General features: G+C 31.6%; 1 protein-coding gene across 1 annotated transcript; it reads right to left on the bottom strand.

Moving 5' to 3' along the window:
• Positions 1-4,249: 4,249 nt before the first annotated feature.
• LOC110660677 (RING-H2 finger protein ATL5) lies at positions 4,250-5,108 on the bottom strand. Its single transcript, XM_021819053.2, has 2 exons — positions 4,891-5,108; positions 4,250-4,786 (listed from the first exon to the last, which is right to left on the bottom strand). The coding sequence occupies exons 1-2, from the start codon at positions 4,928-4,930 to the stop codon at positions 4,383-4,385; spliced, it is 444 nt and encodes a 147-aa protein (XP_021674745.2). The 5' UTR covers positions 4,931-5,108; the 3' UTR covers positions 4,250-4,382.
• Positions 5,109-25,343: the final 20,235 nt, after the last annotated feature.

Raw genomic sequence — 25,343 nt, 5'->3', positions numbered from 1 at the left:
AGTATGTCAGGACGTATCGTAGTAACTATACAATGTTCTCGATGTCTGCTCTGTAAGCTACAGATTACAGTACCGATCTGAGATGATTGTGTAGAGCTGCATGCATCCCTGTGGTGCTCCGTAATGAGGGTGTTTACGGATGGCTTCTGTTTTGGTACAGTTATGCCAGAACAGAGTTCTATATCTGCAAAGGAGTTGGGAACTCCTAGTTAGGGGTCTAGAGTTAGAATATTGAAAGGTCACAGTTGGGTGATAACTAGAGTCAGTGACTCAGTTACCCTAGCATGAGCTAGAGTTACATCAAGAGTTGCCATCAGACCAGAGGTTTCAGATTAGTTGCAAAGTAAACGTGACACTTATAGAGTGAGATCATCTAGTCTTCAGTATGGAATTTTGGATCGTTATTGTAGTATGACAGACGTTTTGCTTAGAGTTTAGTGAGAATAGTATATCTTGTGTGTATCAGTAAGGTGTAAAGTACAATCCTACTACCTAGAGAAGGTCGAAACTATGAACTGATGATTTATAGAGCTATGATATGATAAAAGAGTCATTAACTTGACATGGTTCTTGCAAAGTGGTAAATATAGTACCTTTGTTGCAGCAAGTTAGGGTATAGTCCTATCTTTTCAGAAGGGATCGAAGGTTATTGCTGATAATGATGACTTATGGAATAGTGTCCGAGATAGGACTGTAGTGTGTGGTAGAGAGTAGTTGGCTCGGGTATCCTGCAGAGGATGCAAGTTCCATTATAGGAATCATATATAATCAGATCACGAAGAATGTAAATCCTTTGAATTGGATAAACATGGAAAATAATAATAATAATAATAATAATAATAATAATAATAATAATAATAATAATAATAATAATAATAATAATAATAATAATAATAATAATAATAATAATAATAATAATAATAATAATAGTAACAAATAAATAAAATTATTGCAGAATCAGTTCTTGAGGTAGTAAGGGTATTATGTAAGCTAAAGGATAAGAATAGAAATCATACGATAAAGGTATGACTGCAATTTCCTGAGTTCCTTTCTAACTTCATATTGTTCAAAACAATAGTATAATCTAATTATAATAGTGTTAAGAGAAATAAATTAGCGAAGATAAATTATAGAAGGCCAATGGATAGAGAAAGTGCAGAATGAAGGTTTGGACAATTGATTGTAGATGCAATATAATCTAAATGCCAGTGGAAGTACTAGCTAGAGTGGTCAAAAGACCAAATCTGAGTAGCACAAACATATGATAACGCGATAGAGACTCTGAAAGATATAGTTAGCAAGTACAACTGTCATGTTAGGAAGAAGAATGGAACTAGGGATAGAATAGTCAAGTTTAATTTTGGGTAAGACAAAGGAAATAAATGAAAGGACAACCTAAATAGCGCATAATAAAAGGAATAAAGTTAAGATATAGGGTAGGCTAAGTGTTATTATTGACAAGGTGAATGACAAGGATGGAGAACCCAAAATGGGACCATATTAGTGAGAATAGTGATGGAAGTGTGGAATCTAGTAATGTGATACTCATAGCATGATGTAGTTGAGGTAGTGCCAGGGGCTAAATTATAGAGCTTGGAGTTTCATGATTGGATCATACTCTATCTATTCTCTATTTCTAAAGTGAAGTGGATAGCAATGGGGCAAGATTCTTTTAACTTGTTAACAGTATCAAGAAGATTAGGCGAGGAATACAATAATAATGAGCAAAAGCTAGAAGGTGTGCAATGATATTGTGGACTATCTAATTAGGCAGAGAAGAAGAAGTTAGTAAGTAGTAAGTTGAATAAAAGTTAATCTAAGGGATCAAAAAGGTATGATGAGAGGAAAAGAATGATAGATAATGACACAGGGGCTTTAGGTTAGACTTTTGAGATAGTGAAAAGGTAGTTAGAGGTTCATTATGAATGTCAGGCAAACATTTTTAGTGTGATCAACAGAATCACTTTGTAGTGAAGCAATAACGACATGACAACAGTAGGGGTAGAATGAAAAGTGACAAGTCTGGATGGTTATAAATCACTAGAAAGTTCAAGGATCAAATTAATGACCATAGATAAGGGTAGAATTAGTGTTGGAAGAATTTATTAGTGAGAGAAATCTTTCAGGAATCAACAAAAGTTAAGGGCACAATATAAATGATGATAGATATGAATCATAGGTCAAGTATAAGTAAAGTTAATAAATTATAAAATATTATGTCAGGAAGGACAATGGTACGGTAAAGGGTTCATGCAGATGATACCTTATAGGTAGAGCACAATTATGCTAGGAGATAATGAAATTTGGGGAGAAAAACCAAGAAACATAGGTTAACATTATTATATGGACAATCAAGCGTAGTTGAATATAAGAGAATATTTTTCTTTCTTTTCAAGTTTAGCTCGTGTTTTTGATTCTAGAGTGTTATATAAGGAACAGAAACTGAGTCAAGGAGACCTAGTTATTTAAGAGTTTGGTAGGCACCGATCCATACACAATTTCCTGATATGAGAATGATAGTAAGTGCATACTTAGTGTTAAGTATGAAAGGACGATCAGAGTAATAACAGGAGTTAAATCGAGCTAGTTACTAGGGCTTACAACCCTTTTGAACTATAAGCTGGAGGAAGTGCTAATTGCTAATGAGTTACAGTGAATAGAATTGTTGCTAATGGGAAAAGTTGAGACTGAAGTTTGGAAAGCTATGAGCAGTATATGTGATTATATTAAGGAGAATAAACATGTGAAGTATCTTGTTTGGAATTAAGGCACTACACACATTTCCCACAGCCGTGTTAGTTCATATGGAACTTATAGTTTATGGGGCTCCTATCCATCCAGGATGAGCAATTTCCTACTAAGGCTGTTAGGGAATGATAATGTTCTGATAGTTAAGTTAGAAAAGGGGGATACAAAAAGAATTTTCTATGGTTAATTATAAGTGTTACGTAATGTGAAGAATGTGCTGGTAGGGGTCAATCGTAAGATTAAAATTCTCAAAGTAATGGAACTAGTAATCAAGATAGGACTAAGAAATAAAAAGAAAGTTAAAGTTGATGATGGAATGGACATCCTTGAAGGAAAAAGTATAAGAATGAGAGAAAACAAAGGTTAAAGAATAAATACAGTAGGTTGAAAAGATATCAACAATAACAGAAATAGGAAAAGGAAGTGGATGAGACATTTTTCAGAATAACCTGTCCCTTTCCTCTCAGGTTATGAAAAGATAACTTAATTGTATTATTATCCTCTAAATTTGTAATTTAAGACTCTACATGTACTAGTAGTAGTATTAATTCTATCATGGACTGCATGAATTTAAGTATTTGTATTAATAAATGAAAATTTTTTTATGAGTTTTAAATAATTTGTAAGTGATGTAACATGGTTGAACTGGGCCTCCCTAATTTTAGTTTCTGATAATTATTGGGCTAAGTTGGCTCGAAATAAAATTATAACAGTTTAATTTAAATTATTTTATAACCATATTGGGCCTAAATTATAGGCCTACTTATGAGTTGAGGAATAGTTAGGTTTACTACGGGTCTCGGGGGCTTTAGACTGGCCCAGGTCCTAGTGCCGGTCCGGCCTATAGGTTGGGTCGTTACATAAATAATGAAAATATTTTTTATAAAAAATATTAAAATATTTTTTATGAAAAATATTTTCTATATATAAATTATTTTTTACGAAACAAACGGAGCTTTAATTAGTTGATAATATTTTGATTCTAATTTATGATTCTTCAAATGAGTCAATTAAGTCTCTTAAATTTGTTAAAATTAGCTATATAGATTATTTTTGCCATTCAGTAATATTCAAAATTAATTTCGTATAAATATTCAAAGATTATAAATTTTTTTATTTTACTTTCTTTCATATCATCTTAGGTCTCTTATTTTTATTCTCATTTTTTACCACTAATTTATTATATTTTAAGGTTAATTAAATAAATTCAAATTGAATGTTAATTAACTCTTAATTTTATAAATGATTTGAAATTTTATATAAATTAAAATAGATAGAGAAAATTGAAAAAAAAATATGTACTTTCAATTTTTACCGATTGGCAGGACATGACATCTGATTGGAATCTCCACTATTAAATTAATAGTATAGTTAATGGTATGGTAGAAGTGAAAAAATATAATTAGTAATTTTTTAATATGAAATATAATTACAAAAAATTTAAAACTATATATTTTTTTCGTTTTTATAATTTCCTCTAATATTCTACACACTTAATAAAAAAAAAAAATTATAAATGTTCTTTATTTGTGGCGGACAGATTGCGATCGACGCCCACCCTACCTTTCAACTCCAAAGATAAGGCGCTTAGATCACTGAGACATGCATTAATTATTATATTTGGAAATTCATATTCATCTTAGCCACCATGTCTGACGGTCGTCATTAGAACAGAAAGAAGAAGAATACTTAAACACGAAAACTTCCGGTCCAGGCTCTGTGACAGTCCTACGCGGGGCAATGAAATCGCGGCAAAGGGGACACCTTGCACATTTGCAAAGGAGCCAGGAGTCCAAGCAAGCTCTGTGAAAGACATGGTTGCATCTCAATTCTCTAATCTCTTCTCCATGTTGAAACCTGGAAAGACACACAGCACATTCCTCCAAAGAGTCGTTTTGCCCCGGAGGGTTGCGCTCATCGTAGTAACACAGGCTCAGTTCTTGCAGAGTTTCAGGCAGGTCCAGGCTAGGGTGACTGGAGAAGAAAGAATAGTGGAGCAAGAAATTCCATGCCCATTTTAAGAAGCTAGCTGCCAAGACTATATAAGAAAACATGATTGATATAAATGGGTTAGGGCAAATGCAAGCAAAGGGATAATAATTAATTTGATAAGGTAGCCATGGTGGAGGGATCGATGCTTACTGGGTACGTATTTATAGAGTCCCTGCATTCCCATCTCCATAAGATTCCGTGTAGCAAAGTATCAGAAGTCCAACACAAGTAGTTAAAATTAATTGAGATCTTGAAATGCGAACAGGCACTCATAACACAAAATTATTATGGCGTGTTAAACGTGTTTCAGCAACCACGTAATTGTTTTCTTCTGCATTTCCCTTTCCAATGGAATCATTGAATCATTAAATAGTCTACACCACAAAAATACAATTATTTTTATTTTATTAATTTTTAGGTTCAATTTTAAATTTTTTAATTTTAAAATTAAATTATCTCAAAATAAATTATTTTACACTAAAAGTGATATGTTCATGATTCAATTTATTTAATTAAATATCTTATTAAAATATATAAAAAAAATATCATCTAGCCTTTGATAATTAAATTAAACACCCTTTTTTAAAAAAAAAAATGGAAAAATTTACATCCTCATAGAATTGGACAAATGAATGGAAAGTATCTCATTTGATATGTGGCGAAGGTTGATTTTATTGTCAATTTTAATTATTATTTTTGAAATTTCAAAAATACCAATTTTTAAACAATTGATATTCTAAATAAATAAAAAAAAATGGCCATTCAATGTTAATTCTTAAAAGAAATGATGCTTATCTTCCTTGATCCTCATCAACGACATCATGTTGTGCCTAACTTTTATTTTGTTACTGTTCATAAGTAAGATCACAATAATAATAATAATAATAATTAATTATTCTTTTAACATAATAAAATAATATAAAATAAAATACAAAAAGCAAATTTAGCCCGTTAAACATACATAGAATAATTAGTCATATAAATTCCTCTAATGTAAGTGGATGCCTATCATAAATTAAACAATTAGATAGATAATTAGAAGATTGAGATTCATTAATATCAAATTAGCATATATAATGCACAAATGTTGACCGATGACATTCGCTACATAATTAATTAAATTAATTAATCTCTGAATTAAATTTTAATAAGGCAAATTATGAACGTATTGATTGATTTGGATAGCCATGGCTAAGGTCCAATTTCAGGTTGATCTTAAACTAATTTTCATCTGAACGAGATCTTGAACAAAACTCCAACTAGTGAAAGTACACATCTTAACGATGTGATCGTTTCCCTCTTGCGTATGAGGTAGTTTATAAAGACAATTATATTTGTCTTGTAGTCGTACTATGAGAATTATATATACATGAGGACATTGTGATTTTTAAGTGGTAGTGCCTTTTTTTTATAATTTTTTTTTTCACAATAATTATACTTTTTTTTGGTGCCAACGTCATCTTGTAGCTTTGAAAATATTCCATATAACTAATTACATCTAATCACAGTTTGGCTTGAATTGTAAATTATATCAAAATTGAATCAAATCAATATTTTTTATTTTTAAATCAAATTAAAACCTGTCAAAAGAGGTCAATTACCGTTCTGTGTTTTCTTAAGCATAATTAGAATCGGTTCAGAATCAAATCGAATTAAAAATTTTCAAATTTTATTTTTTTTACTTTTTTATCTATATTATGTAAATAATTTTGAGTATCTTTTGGACCATTCTCACTATGAATTTTGAAATTAATAAGTATATTTAGACTTTTAGGTTTGATTTAAAATTTTAAAAATTATATGTTTAAAAATATTTTTCCTAAATTACGTAAATAATTTTGACTATTATCAAATGAGGTAGAAAATAATTTCTATAAATTTTTAAAGTTAATTAGCATATTTCGATTTTTAGGTTCGATTTGAAGTTTTTGAAATTCTATTTTTTAACATTTTTTTCTAGATTATGCAAATGATTTTTGAGTATTTTTAATAATTAGACCATTCTCAAATAAGTTACACAATAATTTTTATGAATTTTTGAAATTGATTAGCATATTTTAGACATTTAGTTTATTAAAATTTAATTTGTTTTAATAATTTATATGTATTTTTTTGAAGTTAATTAACAAATTTAGATTTTTAGGTCCAATTTGAAATTTTTGAAATTCTATTTTTTAAACATTTTTTTTTTAAATTATATAGATGATTTTGGGTATCTTTAATTTTTGGATTATTCTCAAATAAGGTACACAATAATTTCTATAAATTTTTGAAATTAATTAACATATTTTAGATTTTTAATTTTATTAAAATTTAATGAATTTAAAAAATACTATTATTGGGATGCATAAGGTATAGAAATATCTAAAAAGTTTTTTTTTTTTTAATTTGTGAATTATTATTATAATTATTGTTATTATTTATGAAGAAAATAATTTATATAATGAATTTTAATAAATAGGTCTTAGAAAAAATATATATGAAAAGTTTATGAACAATATGGGAATTTAGAAGTTCCAATGAGTATATATATATATATATATATATATATATATATAGATGACAATTGCACAGGAATTACAAAGCCCATGCAGCTCAGAAGGCAACACAAGATTGGAACACACAATCCCTTGCTAAAACTATAACTGCTCGACCAAGAAACCATCAACTCCAAGATGAGGGTTAGCTAGGAGCAGCAGTTGCCGTTGAAGGGGATCAAGGAATCATGGCTTGGAAGACCGAAAATTGCTTGGCAAAGCTCTTCAGGCATCTCACTTTGATCTAGCCAAGGGACCGGCAACCCACAGTACGTCGACATCTTCACGTCCCTTGAGAATTCCAGCAGACTGGGAAGACTCCCGAACAAGATACAGAAACCATCAACAACCACATATTCTTCATAAATCCCTCCCATTGAAGGAACAATCTGTTAGCCAAAACACAAAGCTACACTATTCATAACTCATGCCAGGGGTGGGGAGAGAATAATCCACACTCCGATTAGGGAAGAAATCGTCCCCTACCTGGAGGGGGAGGGGCTGGCACCACTCGACACTCAATATTTTCTTGACTGGACACATAAATTCTCTCACTGAGAAGAGAAACAATTGCTCTCACTAATTGTACTGTAATTATACAAATAACATAAAAAATTGTACTCTAATTGCACAACAGATAATGCTTGCAAGAATATCAAAAATAAAAAGAGAAAAATAAAACATATATAGGCACCAAGAATTAGGGTTTATCTTTGCTTCTTAATTCCTGACAGATACATAAATTTCAATATGATAAAGTTGTTGCACCAACAAACAGGAGTGTTAATGGAGTGATGATTATCACAATGAGATCCTTAACTTTTTTAAGGCTAATCATATGAAGAATGCTTTTTATAAAAATATTATTAGAGGTAATCAGTACGTATATATTATTTCTCTAAAAGATATAGATTTTATTTTTTTTAAAATTAAAAATAATTAATTTTTTATATTCAAAAAGCACTATTTTTTAATACTCTCAATATATTTAATAATAAACTTAAATTATAATTCTTTTAGAAGAAAGAATATTCATTACACTTTTGAACTTCAATTTTTAAAAAAGAACATGGTAGCTAACCTTTGATTTTTTTTCTCTTACTCTTGTTTAGTCAGTATCGCTGCATTTATAGTATAGGTCCTATAATTTCCTCACTTTCATACTTAACTTTAAACAAACAGAATCTTATAATCCCTCACTTTTCAAACCCTTGTGATTCTTTTTGAGACTAATAATTTGTAACGGCCAGGCTCTAATAACTAGAGTAATTATCCTTTTTGGTCATAAGCCTCACGGATTTATCCCATAGGTGAAATGGAGAACTTCCCAAGAGGTCACACATCTTAAGATTTCTCTAAAGCGAGCATGTTTAACCCTGGAGTTCTTCCAACTCTCCAGGCCATTCCACCAAAAGGCGCCTCTAGTGATTAGTCTTCCATTTAATATATCATTACTTTTTGAACCCAAGACTATCTTCGTGCTTTGTCGATGTGAGATTTGCCTAAGGGACCTTTCTCCCCCCCTTTTGGGACTTAGCGTCCTCGCTGAGGTTTGCCCTACCATCACCCAAGAGGACACGCGAGTGGCTCTGATACCAACTTTGTCACGACCCAATATTTTGCATCGTGACCGACGCATAATTTAAGTATTCTTAAATCATGCAAGCCTTATCAGAGTATCTTAAACAAATATATTGTCACTTACTAATCCCAAAAAAATAGATAAAATCCAAATAAACAAAATATTGAATAAATATCATAAATATCCCATAAGTAAACTGTAGAGTCTTTACAGATTTCAAATAAAACTTAAACTGTTCAATAAACTAAACTAATTATTAGCCCGAGGAAACATGAATTTGGGTATACCATGAGAACAAATCAAAGATTGTCCCTCAAGAAAATGGGCTGAATATTTGGATCAGCTGCAGAATTCTACTAATCTAAAACAGATAACAGACAGAAAATGTGGTTTGAGCTAATGCTCAGTGAATGATAATTATAGCACACAATGGAACAGGAACATGCAGATGCTTGATTAATTTCATAATAAATTTTTTATTCAATAAAATTATGCTCATGCTATCAAAATCATTAATAAAATAATTTCATAAAATATATACATAAAAGAAATTCATTCAATAAAATTTTATGATACAGTACACCAGGGTGATGATACCCCAAATCACCAAAGGCCAGATGATAAGTGTGCTACCAGATATTAGATACCTTCCTCTTCCTTCATAGATATCAATGCATATGATACTAATGCAAACCATAAAGTGTAATGATGCATGACTCAACGATGTAACCTAATATCATGATAGTCCACATGGCGGGGCTAGATAGTAGATGCAGATTCTGGGCACAGGTACCAATTCAAAATAGAAAATCAAATTGTACAAATCAATCAAAATCCATGAAAAATTTCAGATAGCAAATAATAACTGATAGTGCAATTCCAACAGTTTATTTTAATAATTTCAGAGAGTCAATAAGATCAAATCAATCTCAAATAAATTCAATGTAATACATTGATAAATTTTATATTCAGATATCAATCAATATAAAGACATTAAAGGCCTGTTCCCGGAATCCTAATGGCTCTAATGCATAGATAATTGACAAAATTAATTATTTAATCAAAATCGGAATAAAATTCAATAATAAAATAAAACTCTAGAAAATCAAATGTAATATAATTGTTAAAATATTGATTTAAAATTTCATTTAGTAACAAATTTAATGCTAAGAAATTTTAAAAGGAACTAAAACGGTGCCATGTATTATAATTACCACTCACCTGGAACCTCCAAGACAATAGTTATTTTCAATAGAAGAGAGACAATTTCAACTGACAGATTGAATATTCGAATATCTTATACAACCAAAATATAAAAGAAAAATATCAAATAATAATAAAATAAAATAACTTTAATATATATATATATATATATATATATATATATATATATATATATATATATATATATATATATTTGTACTTTTTTTCTATTTTTTTTTTATAAAAATCAGTTATTGTCCAACAGTAATCATGATCAATCCAATTCAATATCAATAATAATAATAAAAAAAAAAAGAATTTCTAGAGTAGCTGTAACAGATCAAGGATAGAAAATAAAATCAGATTCACCAATTATTAAACAAAGAACGAGAATTTTTACCTTAAAAACAGAACCGAAGGTGATGAATAGAGAATTAAAAATTTAGAGATTTTCTGTGCACATCAGATTATAAATCGTAAATTTATATATATATATATAACAATAAATAAAAGATGATGAAAATACATGTTGAGAGTATTTGGTATCAAAGGAGATAATGAACAGGCTTTGAGAGCAAAGTTTAACAGAAAGATATTATTAGGGTATATATATTTCAAGAGTTCCGTTAGGTGTAGAATAGGATAAGAGTTATTATTGAACTGGGTTGTTCAGATTAAAGATATATATTTAATTTAAAAAAAAAAAAATATATATATATATATATATATAAATAAATAAATAAGCAGGCCATCAAATAAAATATTTCTCTTTGTTTTTAGATAAATATATTAAATTATTATTAGCTAATTAAAATAAATAAATAAATTGATAAAATATTGGGTTTCCACATACTTCCCCCCTTAAAAGAAATTCAGTCTCTAAATTTAAATAGACAAAATTCTAACATGAAGAATCAAATAAGTGAGGATATTTGGCTCGCATTTCAGATTCTACCTCTTATGTGGCCTCACTACTTGAGTGATTATGCTACAAGACTTTGACCAAAGTCACTTCCTTAGATTGGAATTTCCTAATTTGTCGATATAAAATCTTTACTAGTTGCTCCTCATGTGACATATTATCCCTAAATTGTATGGTATGAGGTTGCAAAATATGAGATGGATCTGGTACATACTTCCTAAGCATAGAAATATGAAAAATTGGATGTACATGTGCAAAACCAGGTGGAAGGGCTTAATGGTAAGCAACTGCTGCAATTCTCTCTAAAATTTCAAATGGACCAACAAAACGAGAGTTAAGCTTCCCTTTCTTCCCAAACCTTATGATTCTTTTAATAGGAAAAACTCTTAGAAATACATGATCACCAACCATAAACTTTACATCTTTACGCTTAGGGTCAGCGTAACTTCTCTGTTGACTCTGAGCAGTTAAAAGTTTATTACGAATCAACCAAACCTTCTCTGAAGTTAACTGTATCAACTCTGGTCTAGTAAGCCTTCTTTCTCCAACTTTATCCCAACAAATTGGTGACCTACATCTTCAACCATATAATGCCTCGTACGGAGCCATCTTTATACTTGTCTGATAACTGTTATTATAAGCAAACTCCACTAAAGGCAAATGATGATCCCAACAGCCACCAAAATCCATAACACATGCACGAAGCATGTCCTCCAACGTCTGTATGATCCTTTCTGATTGTCCATCTGTCTGAGGGTGAAAAGCAGTACTAAAGTCTACTCGTGTTCCCAAAGCTTCTTGGAATTTCTTCCCAAATCGAGAAGTAAACTGAGTACCACGATCAGAGACAATGGAAATTGGAACACCGTGAAGACTAATAATCTTGTCTATATACAAATGTGCAAGTTTAGCAAAGTCATATGTAGTCTTCACAGAAAGGAAATGAGTAGATTTTGTCAATCTATCCACTATCACCCAAATTGCATTATAACCACCTCGTGTACTAGGTAAACCTACAACAAAATCCATAGTAATATATTCCCACTTCCACTCGGGAATAGGCAACGGCTGAAGTAAGCTAGATGGTTTCTGATGTTCTGCCTTAACCTGTTAACAAGTCAAACATTTAGCAACAAAGTCTGCAACATCCCTCTTCATGCCACCCCACCAATAATGCTCCCTTAAATCACGGTACATCTTAGTTGAACCTGGATGTACTGTGTAAGCAGAATGGTGTGTCAACCCAATATTTTATCTATTTATTTATTTAATTATCTAACAATAATTTAAAATATTTATCTAAAAAAAATAATAAAATAAAATAAATAATATTTTATTGGATGGCCTGTTTATTTATTTTTATATATATATTATTTTCGAAATTAAATATATATCTGTAATCTGAACAACCCAATTCAATAGTAACTCTTATCCCATTTTACACCTAATAGAACTCTTGAAATATATATACCCTAATAATCTCTCCTGCTAAATTTTGCTCACAAAACCTGTTTGTCACCTCTTTTTCTACCAAATACTCTTAAAATGTATTTTCATCATCTTTTATTTATTGTTATATATGTATACATATAAATATATAAAAATTTACGATTTATAATTTGATGTGCGCAAAAAATCTCTAAATTTTTACTTCTCTATTCATCACCTTCGATTCTGTTTTCAAAGTAAAAATTCCCTTTCTTTGTTCAATAATGAGTGAATTTGATTTTCTTTCCTTAAATTGTTACAACTACTCTATAAATTTTTTTTTTCTTTGACTATTGATATTGATTGGGTTGATCATGATTACTGTGAGATAATAATATTAAATTTAGATTTTATATATATATGTAAAAGAGAGGGAAGCTGAGTTTCGTCTGGGTTATCATCTATCTATGTTTCGTCTGGATTGTCATGTGTGTGTATATATATATATATATATATATATTTTTTTTTTTAAATTAATCTATTTTTATTAATTTCATTATTATTATTATTATTATTAACTTTGATTTTAAAATAAAATTTTTTCATTCAATGGGTCTATCATATTAGTTTAATTGATTAAGTTTTTGCTATATTTTGGGTATGTAGGAGATTCGAATATTCAATCTGTCAGTTGAAATTGTCTCTTCCATTGAGTATAACTATTATTTTGGAGGTTCCAGGTAAGTGATAATTATAGTACATGTCATCATTTTAGTCCCTTTTAAAATTTCTCAACATTAAATTTGTTATTAAATGAAATTTTAAATCAATATTTTAATAATTATTTTACATATGACTTTCTAGAGTTTTATTTTATTATTAAATTTTTTTCGATTTTGATTAAATAATTGATTTTTCAATTATCTCTATATTAGAGCCATTAGGATTCTGGGAACAAGCCTTTAATGTCTTTATATTGATTGATATTTGACTATAAAAATTTACCGATGTGTTACACTAAATTGATTTGAGATTGATTTGATCTTATTGACTCTTTGAAATTATTGAAATAAACTATTAGAATTGTATTATCAGTTATTATTTGCTATCTAAAAGTTTTTTTATTGATTTTGATTGATTTGTACAAATTGATTTTCTGTTTTGAATTGGTACCTGTGCCTAGTATCTGTATTTATTATCTGGCCCCACCGTGTGGACTATCACGGTATTAGGTTGCATTATTGAGTCATGCATCATTGTAATTTATGGTTTGCATTAGAGTGAAGAAGGAGGAAGGTATCTAATATTTGATAGTGTGCTTACCATCTGGCCTTTGGTGATGTGGGGTATCATCACCCTGGTGTACTGTACTAAAAAATTTTATTGAATGAATTTCTTTTATTTATATGTTTTATGAAATTATTTTATTAATGATTTTGATAGCATGAGCATGATTTTCTTGGATAGAAAATTTATTGCGAAATTAATCAAGCGTCTACCTGTTCCTGTTCTATTGTGTGCTATAATTATTATTCACTGAGCATTAGCTCAAACCACGTTTTTTTAATCTGTTATCTGTTCCAGATCAATAGAATTCTGCAGCTAATTCAAATATTTAGTCTATTTTCTGAAGAGGGACAATCTTTAATTTATTCTCATGGTATGCCCGAATTCATGTTTTTCCTCGGGCTAATAATTAGTTTAGTTTATTGAACAGTTTAAATTTTTATTTGAAATCTGTAGAGACTCCGCAGTTTACTTATGGGATATTTATGATATTTATTCATTATTTTATTTATTTGGATTTTGTCTTTTTTTTTTAATTAGTAAGTGACAATATATTTATTTTAAGATACTATGATAAGGCTTGCATGATTTAAGAATACTTAAATTATGTGCCGATCACGGCTCAAAATTTTGGGTCGTGATAAAGTTAGTATCAGAGCCCGATTAAGGTCTAGTAAACTTGCGGAGCATAGGATCCTTAACGGCTTTTCAGTTTATCATTGCTTTAGATATCTGCGTCCTTCGTACTTTTCACCTGTCTTAATTTGGCTCACATTTTCAGATTTAATACTTGTTTATTAAAATGAATAGGTGCCTGAGTCTGTTAAACGTAAGAGGAGAGTTAGGGCCAAGGGTCTTAATGGTGCAAATCTTGATCCAACAAGGAAGGTATCACCTCAAACTATTAATCAGACATCTGAACAAATGCCTATGGCTAATACTAGGGCACAACTATTCCTTTATTTCTCCATACTTTTCCATGAGATTTAGTACTCCACCTACTTTGTTCGAGTATCCTTTATCTGTATCAACACCTATGGGTAACGCAATAGACACTGATATGGTGTATAGGGGATGTATAGTTCACATTGGAGATGTGGAATTAGTTACAGATCTTGTTTCTTTGGATATGTTTAAGTTTGATGTGATTTTAGGCACGGACTGGTTAGCCACTTATCACATTTAATTAGATTGTCATAATAAAGTTGTGTTCTTTAAAATTTCTGGGGAGACAAAATTTCAATTTTAGAGAGATCGTAGTATAGCCTCTAGTAATCTTATCTCAGCAGTGAGTGCTAGACTATTATTGTGAAAGAGGTGTAAGGGGTATCTAGCTTATGTTAGAGATGTTCAAGTAGAAGGTACAAGTTTGGAGAATGTTGCAGTGGTTAAGGAGTTCCCTGATATGTTTCCAGAAGATTTATTAGGTTTACCCTCAGAACGAGAGGTAGAGTTTAGTGTAGGCTTAGTTCCTGGAACTGAGCCCATATCTATGCCACCTTATCGTATGGCACCTATAGAACTTAAGGAGTTGAAGGAGCAGTTACAGGACCCACTAGATAAGAGGTTTATTCACCTTAGTATTTCTCCATGGGGTCCTCCTATGTTATTTATGCGGAAGAAGGATGGATCTTTGAGAATGTGCATTGATTATAGGCAATTGAATAAGGTAACTGTGCATAATAAGTATCCTCTTTCACTCATAGATGACCTGTTTGACCAACATCAAGGTTCAAAGTATTTTTCTAAGATTGATCTTCGATCTAGGCATCATCAATTTAGGGTCAAGAAAGAATACATACTCAAGACGGCCTTTAGGACTAGGTATGGACACTATGAATTTCTTGTAATGTCTTTTGGTCTTACCAATGCTCCAGCCACTTTTATGGATCTCATGAATAGAGTTTTCAAGCCTTTCTTAGATCAATTTGTTGTAGTGTTCATCAATGACATTCTAGTGTACTCAAAGAGTAAAGAAGAGCACGAGCAGCATTTGAGAATTGTCCTTTAGACCTTACGAGAATACAAGCTATATGCCAAATTCTCAAAATGTGAGTTCTGGTTAGATAGTGTGGCTTTCCTAGGCCATACAATATCTAAGGATGGGGTGTGTGTTGATAAGAAGAAAGTTGAGGCATTGCTTCATTGGCCTAGACCCATAACTCTATCAGAGATTCGTAGTTTTTTGGGTTTAGCAGAGTATTATAGATGATTTGTTCAAGACTTCTCTATTATTGCAACACCTTTAACTAAGTTGACACAGAAGAATGTGAAATTTCAGTGGTTTGAGGCTTGTGAAAAAAGTTTTTAGGAGCTCAAGACTCATTTAACTACAGCACCAGTGTTAGCCCCTTCATCTGGATCAGGGGGTTATGCAGTGTATTATGATGCTTCTAGGATTGGTTTAGGATGTGTTTTGATGCAGCATGAACAGGTTATTGCATATGCTTCTCGTCAGTTGAAAAGACACGAGCAGAATTATCTAACTCATGATTTGGAAATGGCTCCAGTAATTTTTGCTTTGAAAATCTAGAGGCACTATCTGTATGGTGAGACTTGTGAAATCTTCACTGACCACAAAAGTCTCAAATACATCTTTGACCAACGTGATCTTAATCTTAGGCAAAGGAGATGGATAGAATTGCTGAAGGATTATGATTGCACCATACAGTATCACCCTGGAAAAGCTAATGTGGTGACTGATGCTCTAAGTAGGAAGTCTTCTGGTAGTTTAGCCTATATATCTACCAAGAGGAGGCCTTTGATTGGTGAATTACATGAGTTGTTAGATCAGGAAGTAGAGTTTGAAATCATAGCTGGATCATTCTTAGCACATTTTCGAGTTAGGCCTATCTTGATTGATCGAATTAAGGCTGCTCAAAAGAGGGATTCTCAGTTGTGTGAGATTATAGATAGTATTCATCAAGGCCAAGCTCAAGGGTTCATGTTAAATGATGATGGAGTTCTTTGTTATGGCACTAGACTTTGTGTCTCCAATATTGATGAGTTGAGAAGAGAAATCATGGAGGAGGCACACCATTCTGCTTACACTGTACACCCAAGTTCAACTAAGATGTACTGTGATTTAAGGGAGCATTATTAGTGGGGTGGCATGAAGAAGGATGTTGCAGACTTTGTTGCTAAATGTTTAACTTGTCAACAGGTTAAGGTAAAACATCAGAGACCATCTGGTTTACTTCAGTCGTTACCTATTCCTAAGTGGAAGTGAGAGCATATTACTATGGACTTTGTTGTGGGTTTACCTAGTACACAAGGTGGTTACAATGCAATTTGGGTGATAGTGGATAGATTGACAAAATCTGCGCATTTCCTTCCTGTGAAGACTACATATGACTTTGCTAAACTTGCACAGTTATATATAGACAAGATTGTTAGTCTTCACGATGTTCCAATTTCCATTGTCTCTGATCGTGGTACTCAGTTTACTTCTCGATTTTGGAAGAAATTCCAAGAAGCTTTAGGAACACAAGTAGACTTTAGTACTGCTTTTCACCCTCATATAAATGGACAGTTAGAAAGGACCATACAGACATTAGAGGACATGCTTCGTGCATGTGTTATGGATTTTGGTGGCTGTTGGGATCATCATTTGCCTTTAGTGGAGTTTGCTTATAATAAAAGTTATCAGGCAAGTATAGAGAAGGCTCCATACAAGGCATTATATGGTTGAAGGTGTAGGTCATCAATTTGTTGGGATGAAGTTAGAGAAAGAAGGCTTACTAGACCAGAGTTGATACAATTAACTTCAGAGAAGGTTTAGCTAATTCGTGATAGACTTTTGACTGCTCAAAGTCGACAGAGAAGTTATGCTGACCCTAAGCGTAAAGATGTAGAGTTTATAGTTGGTGATCATGTATTTCTGAGAGTTTCATCTATGAAAGGAATCATGAGGTTTGGGAAGAAAGGGAAGCTTAGCCCTCGTTTTGTTGGTCCATTTGAAATTTTAGAGAGAATTGGAGTAGTTGCTTACAGTTTAGCCCTTCCACCTGCTTTTGCACATGTACATTCAATTTTCCATATTTCTATGCTTAAGAAGTATGTACCAGATCCATCTCATGTTTTGCAACCTCAGACCATACAATTTAGGGATGATATGTCATATGAGGAGCAACCGGTAAAGATTTTAAATCAACAAATTAGGAAACTCTGGTCTAAGGAAGTGGCTTTGGTCAAAGTCTTGTGGCATAATCACTCAAGTAGTGAGGCCACATGGGAGGTAGAATCTAAAATGCGAGCCAAATATTCTCACTTATTTGATTCTTCATGTTAGAATTTTGTCTGTTTAAATTCAGAGACCGAATTTCTTTTAAGGGGGGAAGTATGTGGAAACCCAATGTTTTATCTATTTATTTATTTAATTATCTAACAATAATTTAAAATATTTATATAAAAAAATAATAAAATAAAATAAATAATATTTTATTGGATGGCCTTTTTATTTATTTTTATATATATATTATTTTCGAAATTAAATATATATTTGTATTTTTATATATATATTATTTTTGAAATTAAATATATATCTGTAATCTGAATAACTCAATTCAATAGTAACTCTTATCCCATTCTACACCTAATTAAACTCTTGAAATATATATACCCTGATCATCTCTTCTGCTAAACTTTGCTCTCAAAACCTATTTGTCACCTATTTTCTACCAAATACTCTCAACATGTATTTTCATCATATTTTATTTATTGTTATATATGTATACATATAAATATATAAAAATTTACTATTTATAATCTGATGTGCGCAGAAAATCTTTAAATTTTTACTTCTCTATTCATCACCTTCGATTCTATTTTTAAGGTAAAAATTCCATTTCTTTGTTCAATAATGGGTGAATTTGATTTTCTTTCCTTAAATTGTTATAACTACTTTAGAAATTTTTTTTTTCTTTTACTATTGATATTAATTAGGTTGATCATGATTACTATGAGATAATAACATTAAATTTACATTATATATATATATATATATATATATAAAAGAGAGGGGAGCTGAGTTTCGTCTTGGTTATCGTCTATCTAAGTTTCGTCTGGATTGTCGTGTGTGTGTGTATATATATATATATTTTAAATTAATCTATTTTTATTAATTTCATTATTATTATTATTATTGTTATTATTATTATTGTTATTATTATTATTATTAACTTTGATTTTAAAATAAAATTTTTACATTCAATGGATCTATCATATTAGTTTAATTGATTAAGTTTTTGCTATATTTTGGGTATGTAGGAGATTCGAATATTCAATCTGTCAGTTGAAATTGTCTCTTCCATTGAGTATAACTATTATTTTGGAGGTTCCAGATGAGTGGTAGTTATAGTACATGACACCATTTTAGTCCCTTTTAAAATTTCTCAACATTAAATTTGTTATTAAATGAAATTTTAAATCAATATTTTAACAATTATTTTACATGTGACTTTCTAGAGTTTTATTTAATTATTGAATTTTATTTCGATTTTGATTAAATAATTGATTTTGTCAATTATCACTGCATTAGAGCCATTAGGATTCTGGGAACATGCCTTTAATGTCTTTATATTGATTGATATCTGACTATAAAAATTTATCGATGTGTTACACTAAATTGATTTGAGATTGATTTGATCTTATTGACTCTTTGAAATTATTGAAATAAACTATTAGAATTGTAGTATCAGTTATTATTTGCTATCTAAAAGTTTTTTTGTTGATTTTGATTGATTTGTACAAATTGATTTTCTGTTTTGAATTGGTACCTGTGCCCAGTATCTGTATCTGTTATCTGGCCCCACTGTGTGGACTATCACAGTATTAGGTTGCATTATTGAGTCATGTATCATTGTAATTCATGGTTTGCATTAGCATCATATGCATTGATATCTGTGAAGAAGGAGGAAGTTATTTAATATCAGGTAGCGCGCTTACCATCTAGCCTTTGGTGATGTGGGGTATCATCACCCTGGTGTACTGTACCAAAAAATTTTATTGAATGAATTTCTTTTATTTATATGTTTTATGAAATTATTTTATTAATGATTTTGATAGCATGAGCATGATTTTATTGGATAGAAAATTTATTGCGAAATTAATCAAGCGTCTGTCTGTTCCTGTTCTGTTGTGTGCTATAATTATCATTCACTGAGCATTAGCTCAAACCACGTTTTCTCTGTCTGTTATCTATTTAAGATCAGTAAAATTCTGCAGCTAATCCAAATATTCAGTCTATTTTTTGAAGAGGGACAATCTTTAATTTGTTCTCATGGTATACCCGAATTTATGTTTTCTCAGGCTAATAATTAGTTTAGATTATTAAACAGCTTAAGTTTTTATTTAAAATCTGTAGAGACTCCGCAGTATACTTATGGAATATTTATGATGCTTATTTAGTATTTTGTTTATTTGAATTTTGTCTTTTTTTTTTTGGATTAGTAGGTGACAATATATTTATTCAAGATACTTTGATAAGGTTTGCATGATTTAAGAATACTTAAAATATGCACCGGTCACGGCTCAAAATGTTGGGTCGTGACAAATGGTGTGCCTCCTCCATGATTTCTCTTCTCAACTCATCAACATTGGGGACCCAAAGTCTAGAGCCATAAGAAGAACTCCATCATCATTTAACATGAACCCTTGAGCTTGGCCTTAATGAATACTATCTATAATCTCACACAATTGAGAATCCCTCTTCTGAGCAGCCTTAATTCGATTAATCAAGATAGGCTTAACTAGAAATGTGCCATGAATGATCCAGATACGATTTCAAACTCTACTCCTTGATCTAGAAACTCATGAAATTCACCAATCAGAGGCCTCCTTTTGGTAGATATGTGAGCTAAACTACTAGAAGACTTCCTGCTTAAGGCATCAGCCACCACAAATAGCTTTTCCAGGGTGATAATGTATGGTGCAATCATAATCCTTTAGTAATTCTACCCATCTCCTTTGCCTAAGATTAAGATCACGTTGGTCAAAGATGTATTTGAGACTTTTGTGGTCAGTGAAGATCTCACAAATCTCACCATACAGGTAGTGCCTCTAGATTTTCAAAGCAAAAATTACTGCAGCCATTTCCAAATCATGAGTTGGATAATTCTGCTCGTGCCTTTTCAACTGACTAGAAGCATATGCAATAACCCATCCACGTTGCATCAAAACACATGCTAAACCAATCTTAGAAGCATCACAATACACTACATAATCCGCTGATCCAGACGGAAGGGCTAACACTGGTGCTATAGTTAAACGAGTCTTAAGCTCCTGAAAACTTTTTTCATAAGCCTTAGACCACTCAAAATTTCACATTTTTCAGTGTCAACTTAATTAAAGGTGCTGCAATATGAGAGAAGTCTTGAACAAATCATCTATAATACCCTGCTAAATCAAGAAACTATGAATCTCTGACACAATTGTGAGCCTAGGCCAATGAAGCACTGCCTCAACTTTCATATTATCAACACACACCTCATCCTTAGACACTATATGGCCTAGGAAAGCCACACTATCTAACCAGAACTCACATTTGGAGAACTTGGCATATAGCTTGTATTCAAGTAAGGTCTGAAAGACAATTTTCAAATGCTGCCCATGCTCCTCTTTACTCTTTGAGTACACTAGAATGTCATCGATGAGCACTATAACAAATTGATCTAAGAAATGTTTGAAAACTCTATTCATGAGATCCATAAAAGTGGCTGGAGCTTTGATAAGACCAAAACGCATTACAAGAAATTCATAGTGTCCATACCTAGTCCTAAAGGTAGTCTTAAGTATGTCTTTTTTCTTGACCCTCAATTAAGGATACCCAGATAGAAGATCAATCTTGGAAAAACACTTTGCACCTTGAAGTTGGTCAGACAGGTCATCTATGTGTGAAAGAGGATACTTATTGTGCACAGTCACCTTATTCAATTGCCTATAATTAATGCACATTCTCAAAGACCCATCCTTTTTCTGCACAAATAACATAGGAGCACCCCATGGAGAAATATTAGGGCGAATAAACCCCTTATCTAGTAGGTCCTGTAACAGCTCCTTCAACTCCTTAAGTTCTGTAAGTGCCATATGATATGATGGCATAGATATGGGCTCAATTCGAGGAACTAAGTCTATACCAAACTCTACCTCTCTCTCCGGGGGTAAACCTAATAAATCTTCTGGAAACACATTAGGGAACTCCTTAACCACTGCAACATTCTCCAAACCGGCACTTTCTGCCTGAACATTTCTAACATAAGCCAAATACCCCTTACACCTCTTTCGCAATAATCACCTAGCACTCACTGCTGAGATAAGATTACTAGAGGCTATACTGCGATCTCCCTGAAATTGAAATTCTGCCTCCCCAGGAATTTTAAAGAATACAACTTTATTATGGCAATCCAATGAAATGTGATAAGTGGCTAACCAGTCCATGCCTAAAATCATATCAAACTCAAACATATCCAAAGAAACAAGATCTGTAGCTAATTCTCTATCTCCAATGTGAACTATACATCCTCTATACACCATATCAGAGTCTATTGCATTCCCCATAGGTGTTGATACAGATAAAGGATACTCTAACAAAGTAGTTGGTGTATTAAATCTCATGAAAAAGTATGGAGAAACAAAAGAATGAGTGGAACCGAGATCAAACAGTACTCTAGCATCAAATAAACAAATATAAAGTGTACCTGTAACTATTGTATTAGATGCCTGAGCATCCTACTGAGTCAAAGTAAAAACCCTAGCTTAACCTCTACCACCAGATGTCTGTCCCTGAGTTTGAGCAGATCCTCTACCACCAGAACCTCTACCACCCTGACCACGACCACCAGAAGCCTGACTTCTACCACTATACTGTGAAATTGGCTGAACCTGAGAGGGAGTAGAATGTGCTGCTTGACCAGCACCTTGAGTTATCCCACTAGTAGTACAGTCCTGTCTACAATATCTGTAACACCCCTATATTTTGTAGTGCATTTTACTGTTCCGATAACCAGTGTCTGTCCGGACAGCTAGAATGTCTGGAACTATGCTTAAATATTAGTGAGGATACTTGAAATAATGAAACACAATAGAGGAAAATACAAGAAAAACAAAAAAAAAGAGCAATGAAATGTGATTAGGTTAAACGAACCGGCACCGTAGCGATGGGTGACCGCACAGGGAAGTTACGGTGAAGGCAATCGCCGACCCCAGGACCGCGGGGAACCCTCGAAAATAATTTTAGGGACATAATTAAAGGTTTATTGAGGTGTAATTGACATTAGAAAAGTCAAAGAAAATTAATGAATTAGTAAAAATAAAAATGAAAAATCAAGAAAATGACAAAAATCAGTGTTAACGAAAAATCGAGAATACAACCCTAAGAAGGGCATTTTGGTCATTTGACACCTACAGTTGTCTTTTGACCTCAATGTCCATTAAAAATAAGTAATATTGTACTTTGAAAATGTTATGAAAAATAAAAATGAGGTACATAATGTAAATAGTGCAAGAATGATGGTATAATGATGAGTTAGGGAAGTGTACCATTTTCGACAGCCATGGAAGTTTAAAGTGTTTAGCTTGCTTTTACATGTAATTGATGGGAAATCATGTTGATTGAGGTTACAAGATTTCTTAACCAATGTATATTATGTGTATGTGTGAATTGAACTTTAGAATTGGGAGTTTGGAAGGAATTGTGAGGACTTTAGCAAATTGGTAATTTTGGTAGCCTTTTGGTTCAAGGAAGAGTATTTAATTTCATGGAATTGTTTGATGAATTATGGTACCAAGGATTGAGAAATGTGTATGTAAATCAATATTTGAAATTATATGTAATAATTAGGTGTGTTTATGTATATAAATTATTGAATTTGAACTTTGTAATTTAGAGTTGTGTTTGGTGTATTGAGAATTTGTACATTCTGCCCAAATTAACCAAAATGTGATGTGATGAATGGTTGTGGTATGATACAAATGCAGAATTAGGTTTGAGAAATGAAGTTATAGCTAGTTGAATGTGTGATTGGTTGGTGCTTCAGAAATGTGTTAAGGGCAGTATGTATTTTAAGTTATAAATGGAATTGTGTGACCCCAATTGGTATGAGGCCAATTGGAGGTGAAATTAGGCACAAAATGTGCCAACTTTCATGTTGAAAGCCTATCAAAATTCTGTCCGGAAAGTGATACTAAAACTGACTTAATCCGGAATTACAAACTTGGTAACCCAGAAATTGACCCTTTAAATAGTAGTCAGTCTTTTAGCCATAACTCACTCAAAACATATCCAAATGACCTGAAATTTATACCGTTGGAAAGCTTAGATATAGGGCCACATCTTTTGTAGAGATCACCAAACCCAGAAGTGACCATAAGCAAGTCAAAACGCTTGCAAAAATTCAGGTATAAAAACTGCCAGAACTGAATTTGATCTAAAATTGACCAAATTTTGTACCAAAAATGCAATCTTTCCAGCTTTGGTAAATTGACCATATCTTGGTCTATACAACTCAGAATGATCTGAAATCAGTGCCAAAATATCAATAAGACATAAACCTACAATATTGCTCTTTTGACCAAGACCTAGAAACAAAGGAAAATAAATCAATTAGCTAGGTCAAAGTAGTGCATCAAAACTGAAAAATTGCAATAAAATGCAATAAGTTCTAAAATGAAATTGGTAACATACACCAACACTAAAGGACTATAAAATGTGACATATTAGTAACATTAAAATTAATTCACCCTGTATGTATTAAAGGTCAATATTATAGATTGACTAATGAAATTAATTGAAGGGAATAGTACTAAGAAAATTTAGATATTGGATTTTATTATTAGAAATAATTTAACAGAGTACTGAAACACTTTAAATTATGTGTTTCAGTTGAAAAGGATATTGAAAAGCATAAGAAACATTGAGTCAAAGCCTAGAGGCGACTCAAATTAGGTCTGTGCATAATACTTTTTATAATCGCTGCTTTTACTAGAAAATTTATTTGGAGAAATGAGTTATGAATAATTTTTTATTGTTTTGGCTTTGGGAATTTTATTTGGAAATTATTATATTGCCTACTTTGTAAATGTAAGTTTTGAGGTAAAATGTGATTTGTGGTTTGTATGAAATATTTAAATATTGTGATTTGAAATTTTTTTTGATTCACTTGGCATGGCAATATTACTATGTTCCTCCTCCATTTATGAGTGAGTATGACTATATTTCTCCCTCTTTGACTTGCCAATCTGAGGTAAGTATGGATGAGTATTCATTATCTAGCTAGCCACCTCCCTCATTGATTTCGATTAGTGGAGTGAGTATGCCTTGTCGTGGTGTACAACACGGCATGTTTAAAAAATTTGTGTCATAACCTAAGTTGTGTTATTGATTGGCAATACTGTGTTATTCAATTATTTGATCAAATTTGTGTTATATGAGCTTTGAAAATTGTGACATGAAATTGTGAATTATTTGAATTGTAAATTATCAATAAAAGTTTTATATACTTCATTTTAAATTGTTATTATGCACCACTGAGTAAATTTTACTCAGCGATAGCATTTTCATTGCTGTCGCAGGTAAACAGACAGATAAAGCAGCAGAGTAGGCTGCTTGTGCTACACTTTTGAAATTTTACTGGGTATATTGAGTATA

The sequence above is a fragment of the Hevea brasiliensis genome, chromosome 13 (assembly GCF_030052815.1).
Source record: "Hevea brasiliensis isolate MT/VB/25A 57/8 chromosome 13, ASM3005281v1, whole genome shotgun sequence".
Lineage (NCBI taxonomy): Eukaryota > Viridiplantae > Streptophyta > Magnoliopsida > Malpighiales > Euphorbiaceae > Hevea > Hevea brasiliensis.
The sequence above is the reverse complement of the archived record's forward strand: the minus strand, read 5'-3'. Positions and strand labels throughout refer to the sequence as shown.

What these genes read in the sequence shown, in the direction of transcription:
- LOC110660677 (XM_021819053.2), bottom strand. Translation starts at nt 4,930, where the DNA reads ATGGAGATGGGAATGCAGGGACTCTATAAATACGTACCCA. An exon ending in ACTCTATAAATACGTACCCA is followed by an intron (nt 4,787 to 4,890) that starts GTAAGCATCGAT and finishes TTTCTTATATAG; the next exon opens with TCTTGGCAGCTAGCTTCTTA.